This window comes from Neomonachus schauinslandi, chromosome 12 (genome assembly GCF_002201575.2).
Source record: "Neomonachus schauinslandi chromosome 12, ASM220157v2, whole genome shotgun sequence".
In the NCBI taxonomy this organism is placed as follows: Eukaryota; Metazoa; Chordata; class Mammalia; order Carnivora; family Phocidae; genus Neomonachus; species Neomonachus schauinslandi.
Genome location: NC_058414.1, coordinates 223,848 through 246,275, shown reverse-complemented (window position 1 = coordinate 246,275; position 22,428 = coordinate 223,848). Strand labels below are relative to the sequence as shown.

The 22,428-nt window shown below is 61.4% G+C and overlaps 2 protein-coding genes across 3 annotated transcripts in view; one reads left to right on the top strand and one right to left on the bottom strand.

The window, feature by feature from the left end:
* Nucleotides 1–5,834, top strand: part of CAMK2B (calcium/calmodulin dependent protein kinase II beta) — a 71,857-nt gene extending 66,023 nt beyond the window's left edge. Inside the window, exons 20-24 of the mRNA XM_021703733.1 lie at nt 282–446; nt 4,631–4,706; nt 4,827–4,921; nt 5,092–5,326; nt 5,668–5,834. Of these exons, the coding sequence (XP_021559408.1) occupies nt 282–446; nt 4,631–4,706; nt 4,827–4,921; nt 5,092–5,324 (569 nt within the window). The 3' untranslated portion in view covers nt 5,325–5,326; nt 5,668–5,834. The remainder of the gene's footprint in view (nt 1–281; nt 447–4,630; nt 4,707–4,826; nt 4,922–5,091; nt 5,327–5,667) is intronic.
* Nucleotides 5,835–8,570: 2,736 nt separating this feature from the next.
* YKT6 (YKT6 v-SNARE homolog) lies at nt 8,571–18,329 on the bottom strand. 2 transcript variants are annotated; one of them, XM_021703679.1, is made up of 7 exons: nt 17,855–18,329; nt 15,626–15,708; nt 13,613–13,713; nt 12,889–12,993; nt 12,554–12,619; nt 10,754–10,855; nt 8,571–10,167 (listed from the first exon to the last, which is right to left on the bottom strand). In XM_021703679.1, exons 1-7 carry the CDS (start codon nt 17,956–17,958, stop codon nt 10,132–10,134), a joined length of 597 nt encoding a protein of 198 aa, XP_021559354.1. In that variant the 5' UTR covers nt 17,959–18,329; the 3' UTR covers nt 8,571–10,131. The 2 variants fall into 2 exon arrangements, with proteins under 2 accessions (XP_021559354.1, XP_044775901.1); XM_044919966.1 differs by lacking the exon at nt 10,754–10,855.
* Nucleotides 18,330–22,428: the final 4,099 nt, after the last annotated feature.

Sequence of the window (22,428 nt, the reverse complement as noted above, 5' to 3'; positions counted from 1 at the left end):
TCACCCCCACATCCATCCACATCCCCATGCCCCCACATTCCTTGTGTCCCTGGGTCCCCCTGTCCTCTTCTGTCCCCATGTCCACCTTCACCCCCATGTCCATTCACGTCACCCTCTGTGCCCCCACATTCCTCGTGTCCCCCACATCCGCCTTCATCCCCCCACATTCCCTCTATCCCCGGTCCCCCCCCCGCCCCCCCCCTGTCTCCCCTCGGCCCTCCGTGCCCCCCCACGTCCCACTCTGCCCCCTCCTCTCTCTGGCTTGGCTCGTCAGCCCATAGCTTCTCTGTCCTGTGTGCCCCCACCTGCCTCCTGTTCACGTCTGGTCGGTTCCACCCCAGCCCCCAGGCTCTCTGACATCCTGAACACGGTGAGGAGGGGCTCAGGGGCCCCGGAAGCCCAGGGCCCCCCACCCTGCCTATCTCCAGCTCTCCCAGGCCCCTTGTGTAGGTAACACCTTGAGTGGCCCCCTGGCTGCTCTGTGGGGGCTCACAGGGGTGTGGAGAACCCCCGGCTGTGGTATGGGACCCCTCACTCTGGGAAGGGGCCAGCTTGGAGGGGACAGAAAGGGGAGCACAGGGAAGTCCACATGAAGGCGTCTAGCCTCGGAACGTGAGTTTGTGGCTGAGGACGGGCATGTGTGAATGTGTGTAGGAAGGAATCAGAAGCAGTCGGGGCGAACTAGAGCCTCACGCCTGTGATCTGTGGGCCCGCGTGACGCAGACAATGCTACTGCAGGGGCCCAGGGCTGGGGGGGGGGGGGGGCGGTGAGGGGCCGGCGCTGGGCTGGGGCCCCTCCCCAGGCAGGGAGGGAGGAGCCGGCTGCCCCAGCCCGCCTGCCGACTGCCACCGGGATCGCTTACAGGGATGGGTGACACCCCAGGGCCGCACCCCCCCCACCTGCCGGGAGACACCAGGCAGGGAGGTGCTGTCAGATGAGAGGCTGCGGGCCAGGGGCTGGGCATGGCTGGGGAGTGGCTGGGTGAGTGCCGGGCCTGGGGGCCAGGGCAGGGCGGAGGGGGAGCGGAGCACCGCAGCGGTGGGGGGGCATGGGGGCTGCGGGCAAGCTGAGCCCACCCCAGCGGCCGCGAGGGCATGGGCCGGCGGCTGGACAGCAGTGCCCCCCCCGGACCCCCTCCCAGGAGCGCTCTGTGCTTGGCCAGAGGGCCGAGGCCAGGTGCGGGTCCCGGGCTGGCTTGGCCGGGGACTGGAGGCCCGTCACAGAGGCGGGGTGGTCTCGTGGGGCGGGGGGGGCGCTGTGGCAGGTGCGCAGCAGAGCCTGGGGAGGGATCGGCAGCATCCATGTCCCCGTCTCCCCGGCCCCTCTTGGCCCTGGTTTCACAGATGAAGAAGCAGAAGCTGGGGTATGTGGAGAGGTGCCCCCAGTGGGGGCCACCCGCCACAGGACCCCCGCCCAGGGCTGCGAGCTGCCCTTGGAGTCTGCAGAGGAGGCCAGGTTGGGGGCTCTGAGGACAGGGCATGCTGTGAGCGCTGAGCACCCTGGGCTGATCTTGGGGGTCTGCCTTGAACCAAACTACAGACGTGGGGGCCACAAAAAGGGGCCCTGAGCGGGACTGAAGGGAGGGGTGTGGGGGGGCGTGGAGGGCAGGACTGGCGGGGGAGGGGGTGAGCGCTGGGGGCGCTGAGGCCCCTCAGGGAGCAGCGTCCTTGCTCCGGCATGTGCCCTCCCCTGAGTCCTCAGCACCGCAGCTCCTTCGAGTGCTGGGGGGTCCGCAGGTGAAGGACGGGGGTGGAATCAGCCCCGAGAGGGGACTTGTGCAGAACTGGCTCTCCAGACTTGCGGCCGTGGGCGTCAGAGCCGGGGTGCCCCCAGCTCCACCTCTGGGGCCAGGGTCCGCCTCACCCAGCACTGAGGTGCAGGCGGCGGGGGGCTGTCCCTGGGGTGGGTTAGGGGCATGTAGCCGTCAGCTGTCGTCATGTGTAAATGGGCTCGGTGCCCACTGGCCCAGGCCGTGTTCCCCATAATCAGGGATTACACCCAATCCAGGCTGATCCTGCACAGCTGCCCGCCTGGGGTGGCTGGGGGCTCGCGGTGCCCCTGCAGCTGCCAAGGGACACGGATTAGGGCCAGCCTGGGGTCACTGGGGTCCCCCAGACCCTTTGCCAGCAGCCTGGCCTCCTGGCCTGTTAGCTCGTCCCGGGAGAGGGCATGCAGGGGCTCCGGTCCATCCCGGGACCCCTCCCACGCCACACCCTTGCCGGAGCTGCCTGGGGCGGGGTCACAGCTCGCGGCCTCACCTCCCGGGGAGCCCCCCACGCTGCGCGCCCCTGGGGGAGGCAGGGCTGCCATGCAGGGCAGGGGTGGGTCTGGGCAGCAGCCCTGCTGCGATCTCACCTTGCTTGTCTGCAGAATGCGTGTGACGCTGGTTCCCAAACTCCAGGCTCTGCGATGTGTGCTGTCACCCTGATTCCCTCTGGGTGACTTTATACTCTCATTTTGAATCACAACTGGCTTTAAAACACTCCACACGACTTCACTAAGTGGAAGATCGGGTTGACTTACCACAGTACGGGGTGCACGGGACACAAGAGAGGACGTGTCGGGCAGTTCCAGTCGCAGGGCTGTTGGCTGAGGGCTCCCATGGGCTGCTGGGGTGAAGAAGGGGGGCCAACCGGTGTTGGGTGTCAGACACGCGGGCGCTGTCCACCCTCACACGGGCGGGGGGGGCCTGGCTTGGGGGTCGCCGGGGAAAAGCTGGACTGCAGTGGTGACAGGGACCTGGGAGGGCGGATGAGCGTCCCCGAAGCAGAAACGCCCAGCCAGAGGGCAGAGAGGTGGGCAGGCTGCTGGGAGGCCATAGACCGGTGATGCAGAGGGACCCAAGATGCCCAACACTGTCCTGCCCCGGGTCCCAAGACTGAGAGAGGAGAATGGCAGGTGTCGGGACAGGTGGGCGTGGGGTCCCTGGAGCCTGCAGCCCACCGTACTGGAGGCCAGCTTCCAGGGCCGACCGGACAGTGGGGGCCTGGGCTTGCACAGAGACCGCCCGGAGCCCAAACCCTGCCACGGTGAGGACACAGAGTTCGGTGAGAAATGGAAACGGGACCTTCGCACAAATGCAGCTGGGTCCAGAGGGAGGGTTTTCCAAGATAAGAGAAACCCACAGGGCGGTGCACACACGAATCTCCACGTGCAAACGTGCCCTCCCCCGTGACACCAGCACACGCGTGCACCCGAGCCCTCGGCCGTCACGGAGCTCCTGCTGCCCTCACTATGCAGGCCCCGTGCAGCACATGAGGCCTGTCTGGGCTCACGTGCAGCACACGGCGCCCTTCAGGCGGGCATCTGTGGGAGGGGGCACGCGGACAGCCGAGGGTGCTGGCAGCGGGGAGGATGCGCGGGCAGCCCCGTGCCAGGGCTGTGGGCACATGCTTCAAAACGCGGAGTGCACCCTTGGAGACCCTGCCACCCGTGCTCTGGGACTTGAGACCGCGCATCCCCTCACGCGTGTGCCGTTCCCCGTGGCACTGGTGGCTGGAGTGCAGACAGATGCCCAGCCGCAGAGGCAGAGAGCTGCTAGGGAGCCAGGGAAGCTGCTGGAAGTGCCGTGCCCCGGGAGGGAGCCCGTGGGGAGGAGCTCCTGGGATCCTGCGCTGGCTGGGTCTGAGGCTTACCGTCAGCCTGCTGCTTGAAGAGATCCCTGGGATCCGTGTGCGCGCACACCCGACGTGTGTGCACATTCGAGGGTGGACACATCTGCGCGGAAGCGGCTAAGCACCCACCTGAGGACAGGCCTTCTCTGGGGAGGGGGAGTGAAGAACGAGATTTAGGGGGACACGGGCATTCACAACTGTATCTGGAAGGGCTTATTTCTTTAAAAAAGTCTCAGCGGCAATGAAAGTGGTCCAGGTTTGAATCCGCAGGGTGTGGGGCTATGTTATTCTCTGAAACAAGTTGTGATTCAAGAGACAACGGGGACCCCAGGCCAGCACCCTGGGGCCGGGCCTGTCCCGGTGCAGAGGCCAAGCGGGCAGGAGCCCAGAGCCCTGGGACAGAGGGTGTGAGGTGGGCTGGTGATGCCCGGGGGGCGGGGGGGAGCTGGCACCCGGGCCCAGGACTGCACGCAGGTGGAGACTGGAGCAGGTGCGAGGCCAGCTGGCTGTCCGTGGGCTTCCAGGGAGAGACTCCGCGTCCTCCTCCTCGGGCCCCTCTGGCCCTACTCCCTGGTCTTTGCTCCCAGTCCTCACCCTGCAGACCCCGTCCCCTCACTGCTTCACAGCCGGCCCTTACAGGGATCATTTCTATAGTTCGTTACTAGATGTTTCTAAAGACGTGTTGCATTCGCAAAGGGCTTGTGAGCTGAATCCAGGTGGGCAGGAGCCAGGAGGGCCAGTCCCAGGGGACACGGCCGGAGGGACTGGGGGGCCACACGGCGGGCTTTGCTTCCCTTTCTGCGTTCTCCAGAACTTCTATGTAAGACACGGCTTGGTGGACTTGGAAACGTGGGGGCTGTGGGTGACCTTGGAGGGAGCCATGTGAGCTGGACCAATTGGGCGCGGGTCCCTCCTGGGGAGGAGAGGCGGGTGGGGGCTGGGGACGCTCTGCCCTAGGCCCTCTGCAGGGCCGCTTGGGGTGGTCCTCGGTCACTGGGCGGCTGTGTCCCTGCAGCGCGGAAGCAGGAGGTCATCAAGATCACCGAGCAGCTCATCGAGGCCGTCAACAACGGGGACTTCGAGGCCTACGCGTGAGCAGGGCATCTGGGCTGGGTCCCGGGAGGCCTGGGGTGGGCGGTGGGGGCTTCCCTGCGGTGAAGGGAGGGGTGGGCCGCGGCAGGGGCCTCTCCTCACCTGGGTATGCCCCCCAGGAAAATCTGTGACCCAGGCCTGACCTCGTTCGAGCCTGAAGCTCTGGGCAATTTGGTCGAAGGGATGGACTTCCACAGATTCTACTTCGAGAACCGTGAGTCAGGGGGCCGGTGCAGGGCGTGGGCGGCGCGCCCCCAACAGCAACGCAGGGCTCCCCGAGACCTCCAGGCCACCCCGGCCCCCCCCTCCCCGCCCCCCGTGCGCTGCCGGGAGCGGAGGTTCCCGGGGCGCCCCGCGAGCCCCCGCCTCTGCCCCTGCCCGCAGTGCTCGCCAAGAACAGCAAGCCCATCCACACGACCATCCTGAACCCGCACGTGCACGTCATCGGGGAGGACGCCGCGTGCATCGCCTACATCCGCCTGACGCAGTACATCGACGGGCAGGGCCGGCCCCGCACCAGCCAGTCCGAGGAGACGCGCGTGTGGCACCGCCGCGACGGCAAGTGGCAGAACGTGCACTTCCATTGCTCGGGCGCGCCCGTGGCCCCGCTGCAGTGAAGGTGGGTGCTGGCGCAGACCCTCCCCGGGGGGCGCCGCGGGCTGCAGGCAGGCAGCACCCCATCCCCGCTCTCCCCGTCCTGTGTGGGGGGGTTGCACATAAGAGCTGACCCCGCCTTCGCCCCCTCCTCCCTGGGGGGTGGGGCAGATGAGAGCTGACCCCCCCCCCCCCCCCCGCCCCGCCGACCCCCTCCTCCCTGGGGGGTGCACATGAGAGCTGACCCCTAGCCTCCCCCTCCTCCGGGGCGGGGGCAAACGTGAGCTGACCCCTAGCCTCCCCCTCCTCCCCGGGGGGGGGGGGCAAACGTGAGCTGACCCCCACGCTCCTCCTCCCCCTCTTCAGAGCTGTGGCCGGCTTCGCGGGACAGACTCGGTGTTTGGAGCCCGGCCGCCCTCCTGTGGCCTGCCTGTCGCATGTTTGTGTCTGCCTCGTTCCTCCCCTGGTGCCTGTGTCTGCAGAAAACCAAGACCGGACGTAATTTCTTTTTAACACCAAGATGACGACCACCACACACACACACACACACAATTGATGTTGGATGAAACAGGAGAACAAAACAAAGGAAAAAGCTGTACAAATCACTGGCATTTGTGGGGCTTCGAACCGACGGGCACCCCCCCCATGCTCCATGTGTCTGTCCGCCCCTGGCCCCTTGGGGACCGGTGGGGCAGTGACCGCATCCACAGGGGCCGGGCTGAGGACCCGCGTGTGTTAGGTCTGCATCCCCCGCCGTGCATGGCTGCCATCAGGAGTGCCGGCCACCTGGGGCCAGGGGGACCTGAGCACGGCTGTTCCCCTCCCTTCCTCTCATGCCCCCAGCATGGACGAGCAGTGCAGAGGCCGGGCCGGCCCCCGGGGCCCCGATGAGCCATCTGAGACGCCCCCGCGGGCCCAGGGCTCCCACTCCGGTCCCTCTAGGGCCGGGGAGGTGCAGACCTCACGCCTGGCGGGAGACTGGCCAAGAGGACACTGTTGGCGGCAGCCCCATTGGGGAGGGGAACCCTTGGGCCGACCTCCCTCCTGTTCGGGGTGCCAACCTTCTGCCACCTTCTGCCACCTCTCCCCTCGCCAGCTGGTGCGGCCACAGAGGGGCTCCGGTCTTGGTCAAGACACAGGAAGGGGAGGGGGTCAGAAAGCGGGTGAGTGGCACCCTGGGCTCCCGGTGGGCACAGCACGTGTTTGCGGACGGTGCTTTTGGAGTCTGGCCCAGAGCAGAGGGAGGGCCGGCTGCCCTGGGCCTGAAGGGCAGGGCGCGGCGGGCCCCCCACCCCCACCAGGCCTCTGCAGGCTGCAGTGTGGGACAGGGACCACGGGATGAGAAGAGAGGCTGGGCCCATCGCGAGGCACCCCCTGCGTGCCGGTGGGCACCGTGGTGAGGCTCGGGGATGGGCCCTGTGGTCAGATGGCAGCAGAGAGTGCCCAGGGTAGCTGGCCAGGTGGGGTGGTCGGGTTGTGATCGCAGAGGGTGCGGGACCCTGCCGCTCCAATACCTGCCCCTTAATTCACATTTGCAACAAGGATTTTCTTTATCTTCCCCCACAAATTAAGCCAAGGGAGGGGCACAGAGTGGGGAACGGGACACAGGATGCTGGTCTCCCAGGGGACTGTCCATCAGCAGACACTCAGAATGGACACTCACCTGCCCGTCCACGGCTGTGCTCAGGACAGCTGTCCCCACCCATGGACACAGGGTAAACATCCGCCAGGCTCCCTGGGCCGCGGGCAGCGGCAGGACTCACCGGGGACAGCGTGTGGCCCGACCACCCTCACCTCCGGGGCCCTCCTCCCCTCCTCCCCTCACCTGTTATCTCCACGGAGCTGCCTGTCTGGGATAATTTGGGGATTTTTTCTGGGGGATAGTTCTTTTGCATGACCCCTCTCGAGCAGGCCACACCTGCTCGTCTAGCTAGATGTCGGAGGTGTGGCCACTCTGCGGAGGGCCGGCTGCCCGCAGTGCTGGCCGGCCCCCCCCTTCTCTCTTTTTGCTGAGTTCCATTGTCTTTTCTTTCTGAGCCTTGTAAGTGTAAAAAATCATTATTTTGTTCTGTCTCGGGAAACTGCAAATAAAAGAAAAACAGGACAAACGGCTTCACGTGCAGCTGGGGGCTTCATGCCAGGGCCCCTCCGAACCCCAGCCCCCAGCCCAGCCGCTCCCCCACACAGCCCTGCCAGAACCCGGGTGCACCCTCATATGAAGATGGGCAGCCTCCCCTTCACACTGGCTCCCCAGGCCCTGCCAATGCTTGTCTGTACCTCAGGCCTCGTGCTTTCCTGGGACAGAAATGTGGGCCTCAAAACAATCCGAGATATAAACACTCCCAACTTGTGTGTGCAAGTGACTTCTGGTAAGAAGGGCACCCTGGGGGTCACTAAGACAGGAGCCCTTGACTGCGACTTCTTGGTGCCCAGCAGGTGCTCTCAGGAGGGAGGGCCGTGCCAGGGAGCGCAGAGGATCCGAGAGCGGGGCTCAGAATCTAGGACACAGCCCTCAAGCGAGCAGCAGTGGGTCCTGGCACAGTATCTAGGGTTCCACTCACTTATCAGCTGTAATCTGAGGACACTTTCCAGGCCAGGCCTCCCCATGGATGCACAGTGCAGCCCCGCCCCGCCCCGGATGCTCCTGAGCCCAGAGGTGTGGGGTGCGGGCTCGGTGGGCAACTATGGAGCCGGGCCCATGAGACAGCCTTCGGTTGGTCCCTGTTAAGTGGCACCCCACTTTGAGCAAAGCTCCCTGGGCCTCAGAAGACCCCATACTAAAAAGCTGGTGCCCTTGGTCCAGCCAGAAATCCCAAGGCTGCTTCCCATTTCCAGGGTCACAAGGCTGAAAGCAAGGCCCGGGGCCAGCAATGAAACAGGCAGAGAAGTCTTCAGACCCTCTGATGATCAGCGAGCAAACTCATTCCCTAAACTGGGAGCAGACTGGAGACTCCTTGGCCTGCACGCACCCCAGGAGGCACGGATGCCCCCACACACCTGCAGGGCTGCCCCCCCACCCCCACCCCGAGGAGTTTCCATCCACGTGGCGCAGGCTGCTGTGGCTGTGTGGTAGTTCCCCAGGCCGGTTCCCCTAGGTCGGCTCTAGGGCTCCCCTGGCTCCTGCTAGGAAGGCCATTGGTGGGGGCGGGATCTAGGCAGCCGCCACCTCCCCCGGACAGGCGCTCCCCGCAGGTGCACACACGGAGGGCAGGCTTCCTGAGGAAAGAGGCCCCTGAGGCTTGAACAAAGCAGAGGACTATTTTGGAATTCCAAAAGACAACTTTATCCAGATAAGAATCTTTCAGATAGAACAGAGAAGTTAGGCAGCAGTTACTAAAATACACTCTTTGCCAAAGGCTTCCAAGGGACCGCAGGAGCTGGGGAAACGCTGGTTTGGGCCTGAGCCAGCCCCCCACCCCCCACAGGGCCCTCCCTGCAGCTCTGCCCCAGCGACCTCCAAAGTTGGAGTCAGACACCACGGTCCTTCCTAAGGGGAGGTCACAGCCCCCTGGGCACCAGTGAGCAGATTGGGCCTGCGCGTTCCAGGGGGTCCCTCAGGCAGGCTATTTTAGGGGTAGGCCAACTCCTTTGGCCAACACAGTGCCCAGAGCAGGATAGCCGGTGGGTAAACCTGCTGGGGTGAGGCGTAGGGGTCCTCCAAAGCCACGTAGGTGCCACCTTCTGGTCCAAACAAGGGAATTTAGGGCCCGGCACTTTGTGTCAGGACAACGGGACCTCTTGGGTAGGGCAAGAACCAGCATGCTCAGGGAAGGACCCCAGAGGACGAGACCCTGTCTGACACAGCCCCAGCAGGGGCTTCTGAGGCGACCAGGTCCCAAGAGTGCTTCACGGGCTCACATCCTCAGGAAGCATTGCAAGACGAGGGAAGGCAGTCTGGACCATGGCGGTGGGGCCTGAGGGAGTGGGCAGGGCTCAGGGCTGGGGCTCGTGCTGCGGGGCGGGGGTGGGGGGGCTCTCAGCAGTGCTCCTGCGGAGATCAGGCCACACGTGGGGCACTGGGAGTCCTCGGGATGGCTGGCACCTGGTCTTGGTGGCCAGGAAAGGTGGCCACGGCAAAGGCCACTTGCTAAGGCACGCAGGCCCCAGGTGGTCGCTAACACAGTCTTGTTGCCAGAGAGGCAGGTGAACACGGGCTGAGAGACAATATCCGCTGCTGTGACCCGGCGGGCAAAGCTAAGCGGCGAGGCAGGGCCGACGTCCCCCACCCCACAGGCATCTGTGTCCTGTGGATGAGCCACGCCCTCGGCAAGCAGTCAGTCCAGCACAAGTGCATCTGTGCGCCTGGCTCGTCCCAGCGCGGGCCTTGGCCTGCTCAGCCCCCGCGATTGCGCCCGCAGTAGGTCCATCCCCCACTCCGCCCCCTCCGTCCTGCGATCGGGGCTCACCCTGGCTTTACTAGAGTGTTAATACAGTCAGCGCACAAACACCACTCCAAGGCGGACCGAGGACCAACAAGCCTGGCTCCGACCTCCCCGGGGGCCTCGCACAAGTCGCGGGCCCACAGGTTTCCCAGGGGTTAGAGACGAGCCCTTCAGCGTCTATGTGAGTCACTCAGAGTTTATGGTTTCATCTGGCCCAAGAATACACCTTTGGGGGCCTCAAACGAGCTTTTCAAAAATCACCGGACACGTAAGTTTGAATGCTCCCCAGCCCCGGGCCCTTCCACGACCCCTCAGTTCCTGCCAGGAGCTCCCAAGTGAAAATATGTCCCCACGTGGGTCTCTCCATGGCGGCTCTGCTTCTCCAGGGGCTGCGGGTCTGATGCCGATGGCCGGGCCATCTCGGCACGGGGGCCTCCGCAGGCTGCCATCACATGACAGTGCAGCACGAGTTCTGTTTCCGGGCCTGGACAGAAACACACCGGGGCTGGAGAGGCGGAGGCAGCCCCACGGCGGCCCACAGGCCGGGGTGGGCGGTAGGGGCCGGGAGGCAGGGGCCACGGAGTGGGCTGGGGGGACGGAGAGCACCTGCAGGTGGACCAAGCGTCTGACTCTGCAACAGCCTGGGTCCCCCAGCGCCACCCGGTCCCGTGCGCGGGGGTCGTTCTGAGAATGTCCTCAGAGAACGGGTTCACAGGCGCGCCCCCCCGCCGAGCCCCATGGCCGTGTCCCTCCCAGACTCACAGGAAAACACAGGTGCATGCCCGGCCACTTCTGTCAAGGGGAACAGAGGTGGAAGGGCCGCTCTGGGAAGCCTGGAGGCCTCACCGCTCAGCGGGCAGCAGGAACATGCGAGGCCAGGGGCGCAGGGAGAGCAGCCGGAGCCGGGGGGGGAGGGTGGGGACAGGCCTCTGCCCACGTTGGCTCCCCCGGCGCCCGAGAGACCCTGCACTACTGCCAGGCCTGGGCCACCCCCTCTGCTCTCCCCATGCGTCACCGAACGTCCTAGGAACTCGTCGGTGGCGGGAGCCCGCGGAAGGGCTAGCACTCACTGTCTTATAGAAGGCTTTGGACTGTGTTCCCAGCACTTCGGACTTGGACACCAGGTCGTCTAGCCTCTCCCCTCGCTCCAGCAGGGACTCCATGGTGTTGTGCTGGACACAGAAACAAGCAGACGCTCCGTGTCCACGAAGCAAGCAGACACGAGCCCCTCCTGCGGTTCCGTCACGGGAGGCGCTTCTCCTGTGGGATCCTCCCCCTATGGGAGCGTCGGGAGCGTCCCAGCCGAGCAGGACCCGGAGCCCATCCCGGGCACCCCGAGCACAGGCTCAACACCACCACGCTCGCAGCCACGGTAGACACGTGGACTCCCACTGGACACACCGCCTCCCGCTGCCTTCAGGGCCCCTTGTCCAACACTACACTCGGGGAGGGCCCGCGCGGACGGCCGTCGCCGGAGCACCTGCGAGCCCCTCCTGGGCTTCATCGGAGCAAGGAGCACAAGCCTGGGCCCTTGGACAGGGACCGGCCCAGGAGGGGGAACGAGTCGTCTCTCTCTACACAGAGCTCACGACTCCGGCTGCCGGCGCGAAAAGTGAACGAGGCGAAGGGCCGCACGGGGAGGCGGCACGGCCGGCAAGCCCGTTTCTGCGGGCACTGGGGGCCACCGTTGCGCCGGCTGCCCGCGCTCAGGGAGAACACGCGGAGAAGCCCATGAAGAGAGACGGAGACACCTGAAGACCCTCGCACCTCACTTCCGACCCACAGCCCCCAAACCACGTCATCCGCAGCGTGACGTCTGCAGCACCCCCCGATGGTTTCCGCAGAATGCAGCTTCCTGGGTCCTGCCCAGGCCGGCGTCCAAGCCCCGGAGACGGCGCGGGGCACGAAGGCCGAGCCAGAGCCCACAGCGTTTTTCTGGGCACCTCTGCCACTCACTTAAGGTTCACTAGCTGCTGGGCACTGGTGTCCCACATCTGCCACCTACTGGGAGCGGGGTGGATAAGGACAAGCTCCCGGTCCCGAGGGCTCACACGCCCGTCAGCGAGACGCGTATACTGGTCGTGACCGTGCGGTGGCATCGGGAGGCCGGCGCGTGGGGCACCTGCGTGAGCGCCAGGCAGTGTGCACTTGACCCCAGAGCTTTCCTGGGAGCTCCTGGGGGACAGTAAGCGGAAGAACCACAGATTGGTGGCTACTGTCCAGACACAATGGTGGCAGGTGGGAAGCCAGGGACCAGTGACCAGGCAGAGGCCACGGGACCAAACTTGAGAAGAGAACAGACACAGCGAGTGCCAAAGAGAACTTGCAATTAGTGAGAAAAAGAGAAGGAGGGACAGAGAGGGAGAGAGAGACACTGAAGCAGCAGCTACAGACCAGCAGAGCGCTCAGGGAAGACGTGGGCTTCCTGCTCTCCTGACCGGGCCTGAGGACCCCCGGTCTGTGTTTAGTGAGCACGGGCGGCTTCTCCTGCCCCCCAGAGCCCACACCCTGTGAGAGAGGCACCTGCTGGGCTTGGAGACCAACGGCGGGGGGCGGGCAGCAGCGGCAGGGAAGCAAAGCCCAGAACGGAGACCGTCACAGCAGGGAGGGATCAGGGCCACAGCAGGTCTCGGCTGGGGCTCTCGTGCAACAGGGATATTGCACCCAGACGGGTGCAGGCAGCGTAGACCCGGGGTCGCCTGGGCGGTCTGGCTTTGGGGCCTCAGACGCTTGGGGAGAGGCAGGCAACCACCCCTTCCAGCGAAGCATTTGCATGAGGGCTCCCCCAACCCCAAGCCTGACTGTGCACCTGGCACCATCCCCCCCCCGCCACCCAGCTCCAGGATGCACTCATCCCCGCTCCCGCTTACCAGAATGATTTTGGTCTCATCCAGCTCAGCCTGCACTTTAGTCATGGGGTCAGCTTCTCGGGGGTTCTAGGGAAGAGCCCAAAACAACATCAGGAGTACAGTGACCACCTGGAAACAAAGCTCAAACCAAGGGAGCCGGACAGGGTTTGCCAAGTTCACCAACCACAGGCTGCTCACACACACAGCAGAGAAGGGAAAGCCCGCCGTGGAGCTTGGGTTCCAGATCTCAGTGTGAGCCCTGAGTGTTTCAGGGGGACACCAACACCAAGGCTGCCAGGAAGTCGCCCAGAGCCATGACCCGCAGGGCCGCTCCTGGCGGCTTCTGTCCGCCCTACCTGGTACCGACTCAGGTGGCCATCTAGGGCCGTGTAGTTGATGCTAGCAGGGGATCCGACTGGCCACTCTATCCTGTCCACGTGCTTGGAGAATTCGTCTAGTACCTGCAGGACAGAGGAGCCCATCAGCACCTGCAGCCACGGAACCTGAACGGACAGCCCGAGAGAGGCTGTCAGGCTCCAGAAGGAGGAGCACAGCTCACGGCCAGGGGCAAATCTAGGCTCAAGTTTTTAAGATTTCTGGCAATTAAAAATGAAGTGTACCCAACCTGACACGAATCTCATCTGGAGAAAAATAAAAGTATCAGAATTTTAAACTACCCGTTTCCACTTCTGTCAGGTTTTACGATTCTAGGACAAAAAGTCCCTTCCCTCTCATTTTCCCAAACAGTTCTTCAAAAAGGGAGCTAGATCCTTTGGATTGAAGCAACCAGCAGATCTCACGTGCTCGTGAAAGGATCAGTGCTCAGCGAGGCCAGAGGCCAGCATCCTCGAGAGGTTTCTGACGAGCACTGTGGCGCGCAGCCCCATGGCGGAGTTGGACCCACTTGGGGGAAAGGAGCGCCCGGGGCGCAGGGATGGCCTGACCGAGGGGGGTGGCCACAGGGCCGAGCACAGAGTCAGCCGTGGCTCACAGGAACCACAGTCACCCCCGGGGAAGGCAGAGGCAGGAAGAGTGGCCAGAGTGGTGACCAAGGCCAGCCCGGCCACACTGCCAACTCACCTTCTCCAACAAGGTAAAGGCTACCCGGGATGGGTACTCGCTGTCAGCAATGACCACTCCCGCGAGACTGTCGTTTCGCACGTAGACGTGGCACAGATATTCTAGGGAGAGGTTAGACACGCGCATGGTGACGTGAGGGCTTTGGACATCCTCACCGTGATCGTCAAAGTGTCACACTGCTGAGCCCCTGCCTGTCGCTCAGGGAGACTCACACAGGACAGCGCAGGACGAAGTGCTGCAACCAACAGGGCCCAACACCGGCTTCAGGCGAGTAAATGCCCAGAGGCCCGGTGCGCAAAGCCAGGCTCTAAAGGAGCCACCAGGGGTGCAGAAAACCGCCCAGGGGATGCAGTCCCGGCTGCATTTCCCAGTCACATCCTGGAGCCCCAGCTCCGGCTTGGCCGTGTCTCCGAGAGCCACAACTCTCAGACGCTCTGTCCTGCTCCTGAGCTGGAGACCCCGGACAAGATGAGCAGCCTCCAACTGCTTAAAAATCCCTATGAGGCGGCGCCTGGGTGGCTCAGTCATTAAGCGTCTGCCTTCAGCTCAGGTCATGGTCCCAGGGTCCTGGGATCGAGCCCCGCATCAGGCTCCCTGCTCAGAGGGAAGCCTGCTTCTCCCTCTCCCACTCCCCCTGCTTGTGTTCCCTCTCTCGCTGTCTCTCTCTGTGTCAAATAAATAAGTAAAATTTTATTAAAAAAAAAAAAGTTCCTACAAGAGTGGCCCCGTATAAGGCCTCTTGGGGCATCAGGTTTCCTGCTGTGGTGGGCTGGAGGGGTGAGGGAGAGGAGAGGGAAGAAGAGAAGAGAGAAGGTCCACCTACAGAAAAAATTCAGTCTTGCTAACCCTGCTCTCCAGTATTACTGTGCGAAAAGTCATCAAATTATCCAAAGTTTCAGTCTCTACAGGTCTTCTACAAAATAGTCCTCATTCCCTGGTATGAATTTTTGTCACTTTCAAAAGGCTTCAGACAGGATACGGCTAACCATACCCCCAGAGAAAAAGGAATGTAAGGATTACAGCTGACAAATGAGAACTTCTCATCCCAACGACTCACGCTCACGCAGAACTGCCTGATGCTAACCGTGCAGGAACAAAGAGTAGAGAGAGAACGTGAGCTCCTGAAGTCAGACGAGAGCAGCGATAAATGAGAGCAGGGCCAGGGAGGTCAGGATCGCTGCTGACGCTCTGTGGGTTCTGTCTTTATGTCCCCAAGTAACCAAGGTGCAAATGTGCTGTCGATGCGCACGCACTCCCCAGAACGGGAGAGGCTGGGTCAGTGCTGGAGGACACAGCTCTCGGCAATCGCCAGGGAGGCAGGCCCGGAGCAAGACTGACCACACACCACTGTTCACAGTCCAATCTCACCTCTGCGGTGTGGGCGGCACAGGGAGGCTGCGCAGGGCACACACAGGGGGACCCCCCTCCCCCGGGTGTAACGGACATCTGCATCACCAACACACGGCCCCCGGGGCTGCGGCCCTAGTCTCTGCCCAGTGAGCTTCCCGCGATCTGTGTGACACAGCTGTCCTTCCTGAGTCGTCTGTGTCACACAGGCTTCCCAAAGAAGAGCCTCAAGACTCTTACAGGAAACCGGAATTACGAAAAAGTGAACGTAAGAACCAAGAAGAAAACGTAACGAGTTTTCGGATTCCTGGTCAAAAACCTAAGAAGCACAGGATGCGGTATTACCGCATCCTGTGGGAATCCTTGTTTGCGATGTGTCCAACGTGGGCGGAAAGAGAAGAATTCAGGAAGGCCACTTACTGCTCCACGAGAGCTAGACCCCGATCTGAAGCAAGTCTAAGCTTTGGGGTAAAAACTGAATCAGGCAGCTCAGACTCCAACGGTGGACACAGAATTGTGCGTAAACAGAACAAAGAGGAGGGAAGAGAGAACCGGCCAGCAGAGGAGCGGGGTCCTGGCAGCCTCCGCGTGGGGCAGCGCCTCTGTGGGGAGCTCCGGGCTGCCCGAAGCGGGACGGCGCAGGCACAAGGCAGCGGGTCCTCTTACCTTGTTCTTTGACGGAAGCTCTGCTGCCTTTCGCGGAGCGCTCCACAATCAGCTGACTTGTGAAGGTCATGAATTCCTGAACGCTAAGAAACATAACACATGTTACCTCTTCCTGTCACCTTGTCCCCAGCATCACAGAAGGTGACCTCCGAGTGGAGACACCAAGGGGCTGTGGCTTCTGGGTCTCATTCCTTTCCCTCCCGACCTCAGTGACTAAGGAGAGACGCCGTTTTCTTACAAATCCTCACAGCCGTTCGAGCCACATCTATTTGCTACCTCGCTCATCAGGACAACTCACTTCCACCCTTGTGGGGATTTTCTACAGGCTTTAGTCAAGGTAACGCTGCGGTCAGAGCACAGTTTGGGACACGGGGAGCAGTAGAAGCCAGCGTGTGCACAACCAGACACCGCCGCTGCGCAGGCCACACGCTGCGGGGTGACACACGTCTGCGGTGAATGCGGGCTACGGCATGCAACACGGCCTCGGGCATGCTGGCTCATCCTGGCACCCCGTCCAGGGCACTCTGGAAGGCAAGCAGTCGGCCAAGGAGGAAAAGGAGGTGACTTGTACAAAGGCTGAGAGGGAAAAGAACACTCATGGGCCCAACAGAGAAATGGGCCAGAATGAGAGAGTCACAGGTGACAACGGCTCGGCTCACGAGACTCTCTGGCAGCCCCTCTGTGGAGTGAAGACCTCCGGCCATGGAGTGCACGTCCCCGGCTGGGAGCCGTGTGACCCCCAAGCCCGTTACTTCCTGCCCCATGCCAAACCCACAAAATCCAGGTTCGCTGTGAGGAGCGAATGGCGCTTAGCACAATACCTGGTGCCCAGCATTCCTTCGAGAGAGTGATGTGATCAAAATCATCCCACCGAGAAAAAGTCTCCAAATAAGGAAGTCCTTGCAGTAAAACCAAGCAGAGACACAGCTCACAGCACGACGGTGTCCAGACACAGGGGGGACTTACATTTGTTGCACAAGTCTGCACACAGGGGCAAGAAAAGCTGGAGACCCATCTGAAGGTTTTACAGCTCAGGGTCTGGTAGCCACGAGGCAGGAAGAATGGAGGTGAGAGGCCTGGATGACATGCTGCTTTAAGAGGTGCTAGTGGGGGCGAGCCCAGAGTACTGAGTGTGTCAACCATCACAAACTGGCAGGGGTATCCCAAAGCAGTGAGGCAAAGGTCCCATACTGAAACCCCTGAGCACCTTCGGTATACACGGGCAGCGAAGAAGAAAAACAGCCAAATTGGCACCAAACGTTCCATCGCAGAAACGCAACGACACAGAACGCAGAGCAGAGGCCGTGGTAGAAAAAGCTAAGCGTCAAGAAGATACTTCCCAAAGGCCCCAAAAGAAGCTAAACGTTTCCACGAAACAACAACAGGAACTGTTTTCGATCCTGCCAGCAGAACACTCTGATCAAGAACAACTACTGCCCAGAAGCAGTGAGGACAGAGCCAGATGGCAGCGTCCACTGGACTCGGAGCCCGGAGGGTCCTTCTCTGTCGGTGCCTGAGTCATCCCACCCCTCCCACCAATGGGCTGAAGCGCCTCCAGCATTCCTCACACGCACCTCCTTGCAATTAAGGTGTCCAGAAATACTTAAGACGCCTGTAAGCCCTACATGTCCCATGCTTCCTTCCCAATCTTTAGCACACACCCTCTTGCGCCATCAGAGCTTAATCAGAAAAAACATAAAATTTGGGTTTGACTCCTGGCTGGTTGTGGTATAATTTCTTGCGGCCTCATGACTTCATCCATGAAACGGAGCGTAACAATACCTCTCCTACTGAATTGCTAGAAAAACCCCATCAGATAACATAAACTGGCTCTCCAGGTGTGGCCCCTGAGCCGCCCGGGTTAGAATCACTGGGAGAAAGGCGTCGGTTTAAAATACACATTCCTGGGCCTCCACCTACTAGTTCACCACGTCTGAGCGTGAACCTGGGAAATCTGTACTTATTCACAGTCTCCTTGCGATTCTATTACGACGAGAATTTGGAAAACGCTGGGCACAAAACCAATGTTCTAGTATAGCATAAGCCTTTCTCCAACGAAAGGAGGAGGATTCCTCGCAGGTCCAGTCCACACACCGAGCAAGAGGCCATTTCAGGGCTCCACGCGGGAGGGAGAGCCCCCTGCCCACCCAACCCCGACCCCCGGGACCCCATCCCCCCGCCCCGCGGGCCTCCCCCGACCCCCGGGGCCTCGCCGCCGGGCCCGCTCACCTGGACCTCTGGAAGAAGCTGAATGAGGACACGTCGTACGCGGCTTTGAGCAGCACCGCCTTGGGCTCGCCTTTGTACAGGACGCTGAGGCTGTACAGCTTCATGGTGCCGCGCCCTCGGGCCGCCCGCCCGCCCGCGGGACCCGGTCGCAGGGAGCAGCGCGGCCGCCGCCCCTGGGGACCGCCACACGCTGCTGACGGGTCGGACGCCGGCTACCCCGCCTGGCTCGGTGTCGACTTCCGGTTCCGGTCGGGGGCCGCCGCCCGAGCCCCAACGGAGAGTTTTCGTGCCCCGGATGCAGAAAAGAGCGGCCGGAAACACGAAGGCGGTGGGAGGGGAGGAGCGGGGGGAAAGAGCGCAGCGCATGCGCCTGCGTGCAAGCCCGGCCCCGCCCCTCTGGCCTGTCTGGGGCCGCCCTCTCCCTCATGCGGAGTCCCGAGTTCTCCCAGGCTTATCCCCCTCCCTCCTGCGGGGGGTCCGGTCCCTTCCGGGGCCTCCCCTCTCCCTCGTGGGGTGCCCCGTCCCCTCCTGGGCCTCCCCCCTCTCTCCTGGGGTGCCCTCTGCCCTCCCAGGCTACCCCCTCCCTCTTGGGGTGCCCTGAGTCCTTCCCTTCTCAGGCCCTCCCTGCCTCCCTCCCAGACTGCCCCGAGCCCTCCTGGGCAGCTCCTGACAACATACCCGGAGCAGCACCCACACACCAGTGCTCTGGGAACCCCAGAAAGGAGCTTTGATTTATGGGAGGATTGCCTTCCTGTATTTTGTAAATCAAATCTCCTTTAAGGTGAAGGGCAGGACACTTTTCTTCTAGAGGCTCCTGCAGGGATGTGAAGGCAAACTTCTCGTCCTTGCCAGCTCTCCGTCCCGCCCCGTCCCTGCTCACGCAGGACCCCTGAGCACCAGCCTGCAGGGCCACGGGCTTCCTGGGCTGGCCCGCTACCTGTCTAGGCACTGATGTAGGAGGCTGCTGACCTCAAAGGGTAGCAGGGATGCGTCACTGCAAAGGGCAGAAAATCCGCTCCACACTTCGCGATCATCAGCCTGGCGCACACTGACTTAGAAGGCCTCGTTTGCCTTGAGATGTTGAAATAATGCTTTGCCAATGGGTGGGGATGAATGAGGCAGAGTTCCACAAGAGTTCCACGTCTTGCCCATTTCTTGTTTATTAAATGGTATTATGTAATCGGCATCTCACAGGCCACATAAAAGGGCACTTGGTCTTTGGCATTTGGCAGTAAGCTTACACAATCATGCTGGAAGCAGCCAGATCTGAGGTGATGGAAAGAGACAGCCTGTTTGAAGAACCCACAGCATCACTCTACGCATTACTCTTAGTCAGGGTTTCCCAGCCCCAGCACTATTCATGTTTTGGTTGGATAATGGGGGCTTGTCCCCAGTGGTTGGGGGCCATCCCATGCAATGCAGGTAGCATCTCAGGCCTCGTAGGCACTAGGTTCCAGGAGCACCCCATCCGCCGTTTGGCAAGCAAGAATGTCTCCAGACGTTGGCAAATGTGCCCCGAGGAGCAGAGAAAGATGTTTCTGTGTCTGAAGGAAGGTCCTGCCACCTACCCCCTGACCAGCCCTCTTCCCTGGATATTTTCAAGTGTAGAGCGTGGTGAGGACTTTTCCACATCCCCCCTGTTTGGGTGCAAAACATCAAGAACAGACACCGGCCCACGCCAGGCCAGTCACCCACAGACACAGGCTCACCAGCAGGCCAGGCAGGGGTCCCAAGATGCTGTGCTGACACCGTTGTCCTATAGGGGGCGGGCGACAGCCGTTGCTGGAGAAAATCCCCGGAGCCCCTTTTCTCCTTCTCCACTGAAAGTTGTTCAAAGGGACAAGGAGGGCAGTTCTTGCTTGGAATAGATTTAAATGTGTTCACTTGTCCCATACTGGTGGATGTCTTACCATTGGCCTTACACCACGCACTCCCCACGTGCTACCTCATTCAGTCCTCACAGAAGAGAGGAGGATTTTATCAGCACCTTACAGACATAGAAACAGATTCAGTTAAAGGAAATTGCGAGTCAACACCACAACACCTAGCACAGCCCAGCTCCACTCCCAGAGGCTCTCCCCTCCCCTCTGGCCTGGGCCCACCTCCACCTCTCTATGTGGTTGCAAACTCCCCAACCCCATCATCCCTCTTATTGAGAAGCAAGCCCACCCTCCACTCCAGCACCCAGCCGTCACTCAACTCGGATTCAGTCCACAAGCCCCGAAGCATAAAGGTGAACAAAGCACTAACCTCTCTGTCTCTCTCTTTTTTCAACTGTAAAACTGGAAATATAACCCTTTCCATCGGTGTGTTGCTGGGAATGGTAATACACTATATTCCAAGCTCCTGTCTTAGTAGATGTTTAACAAGTAAAAACCATGATATTTCCAGGCATTGTTATCATTTATGACAAAAACGAGAGATTATCCCGGGTTAAATGCATCAGGCACCCTGCACGAAGCAGAGATCTGACAAGCTGAGTGAGGTCTGCAGAGTGGAAAATACTACCGTATGTCTTATAATTTCCTGGTTTCCATCAGTGTGTTGTGGTTACGTAAGAGAATTCTTGGTTGCAGGAATCGGATGTGTATAGGATGTATACGAAGGGTAACGCACAAATGGTAAATTGAAGGAGTCGGGATGCAGGTACCCAGGAATGCTCTGTACTGTTCTGCAAGTCTGAAACGACGGGGACAGGAAAGATTGCAGGGAAGAGCACAGATGTCTTGGCTCACGACCAGCGGCCCAGGCCTGTGACTTCACCCCTGCTGGGCAGGCAGGTGCCACCCACCTTCAAGGCCTTGCTCAGCTCACGAACGGACCCATTTCTAGCTGCACAGCGGAACCCCCACGGAGCTGGATCAAAGCCAGCTGAGGGGCATGCCGGGGGTTTGCAGGGGGAACCCGGCCATGCCATGGCCTTGGCCCCCTACCCCCTTGTCCGGTCAGCCAAGGCCAGGGTTGCTTTCCCTGTAATTGTAACGTGAACCTCTGCAGCTTACCCAGGACAGGAACCCTTTGAAAGGGACCACAGATGTGATCAGGCCTCCTAAGGAGTTTCAGAGCCTGTCACTCCTAAATGTGCCAATTTGACATATCGACTGCTTTGAGTTAGTGGCACCCGACACACAGCAAAGGCAAGAAGCCCACTCTGACCCTCCTTTTTATTCTTCAAAGTGGGAGATTGAACCCCCACATGAAAGGTGCCCTCCGGGGTCGCAGGAGGAAGACATTCTTACCAGCAGGGATGAATGAGGCGGAGAAATCTGTGCAAACAAGCCTCATCTTGCAGTGACTCCCAGCAACATTCTCTCCCTGCCCCAACCCCTCTGTCACTTCGCTTCTTCACTAAGCGTTTCTTTGTCACCCGAGTGTTTGCTATTGATCGTTCCTGCTCTGGTCACTTCTCTGGGTCTTCGTTCTCTTGTGAAGGCTCCCGTGCACCTGTAAAGACTTTAGTAGAACGTGTATGCTTCTCTCCTGTTGATGGCAGCTTAGTTCTTAGGCGCAGCTGGAGACCCGAAGAGGGCAGAGAATGTGTCCTGTTCACCTCCTTAGTAGTTCACCAGCCTAAGGAGCACAGACTTGATGCCATCAGCCTGCCCCGGCCCCCAGAAGCACTGCTCGCTACCACAACCCTCCCAGCGGGTTCCCCAGGCCACCAGCCCAGAGGGAACAGGAGATGTCAGAGCAGGAGAGGATGGGGGTATACTACGAGAAGATTCGCCTGGAGGCAGGCAGTGGCCAGGAAGGGACCACAGCCGGGGAAGACCAGAGGCATGTGAGTCAGCTGGGAAATAGTGGGACAGGCCCCTCAGAACTGCCTCCCTTGTAGGGGCTTCTCAGAAGCTCTATTTGTACCCTGAGACCCCTCCCCAGATCAGGGGCTAGGGATGGGTGTGTAGCCCAGGCTGGACACACGGTCATTTAGGCTGGGGGCTTGATCTTCTGAGGAGCTGCCCTGCACAGGACCTAGGAAAGTCTGCAGAGGAGGAAGGGGGCCAGGGGGTAGGTAGAGCCCTGCAAGAGGGGAATCTGGGCCCCACAGCAGCTGGTCTCCAGGACTCCCAGGAACAAAAAGCAGGATGGGAGTCATCACAAAGGAAAAGTGGTCAGGAAGGATCTGAAAAGCAGGGGCGTGGTTGAGAAGATGCTGAGCGCCCCCCTCCTTGGGCTCCCTAAGCTCCCACACACGCCGCCTAGGGCCCCCTGAGGCCCTCTCCCCACCCCCCCCACTAAATCTGCCCCACCGAAACCCCCTTCTATTTAGCCCTCCAGAGACCCCATGTGAGTCCCTTGGTGAGCCCACAGCAGTGCCTCTGGGTTTCCCTCCAAGACCGCCCTCCGACCCCCCAGCCCCCCTCAGTCTCACTCTGAATACCACACCTAGCCCTCCTCCCCAGCCAGCCCTCCTCCCCAGCCAGCCCTCCTCCCCAGCCAGCCCTCCTCCCCAGCCAGCCCTCCTCCCCAGCTGGGGCTTAAGTGCCCCCACCACTGAAGGCTTCCTGGCCTCCCCAGTCCCCCTGAGCACACCTCTGAGTGCCCTCAGCAATCCCCCCACGCTGAGTACCCCC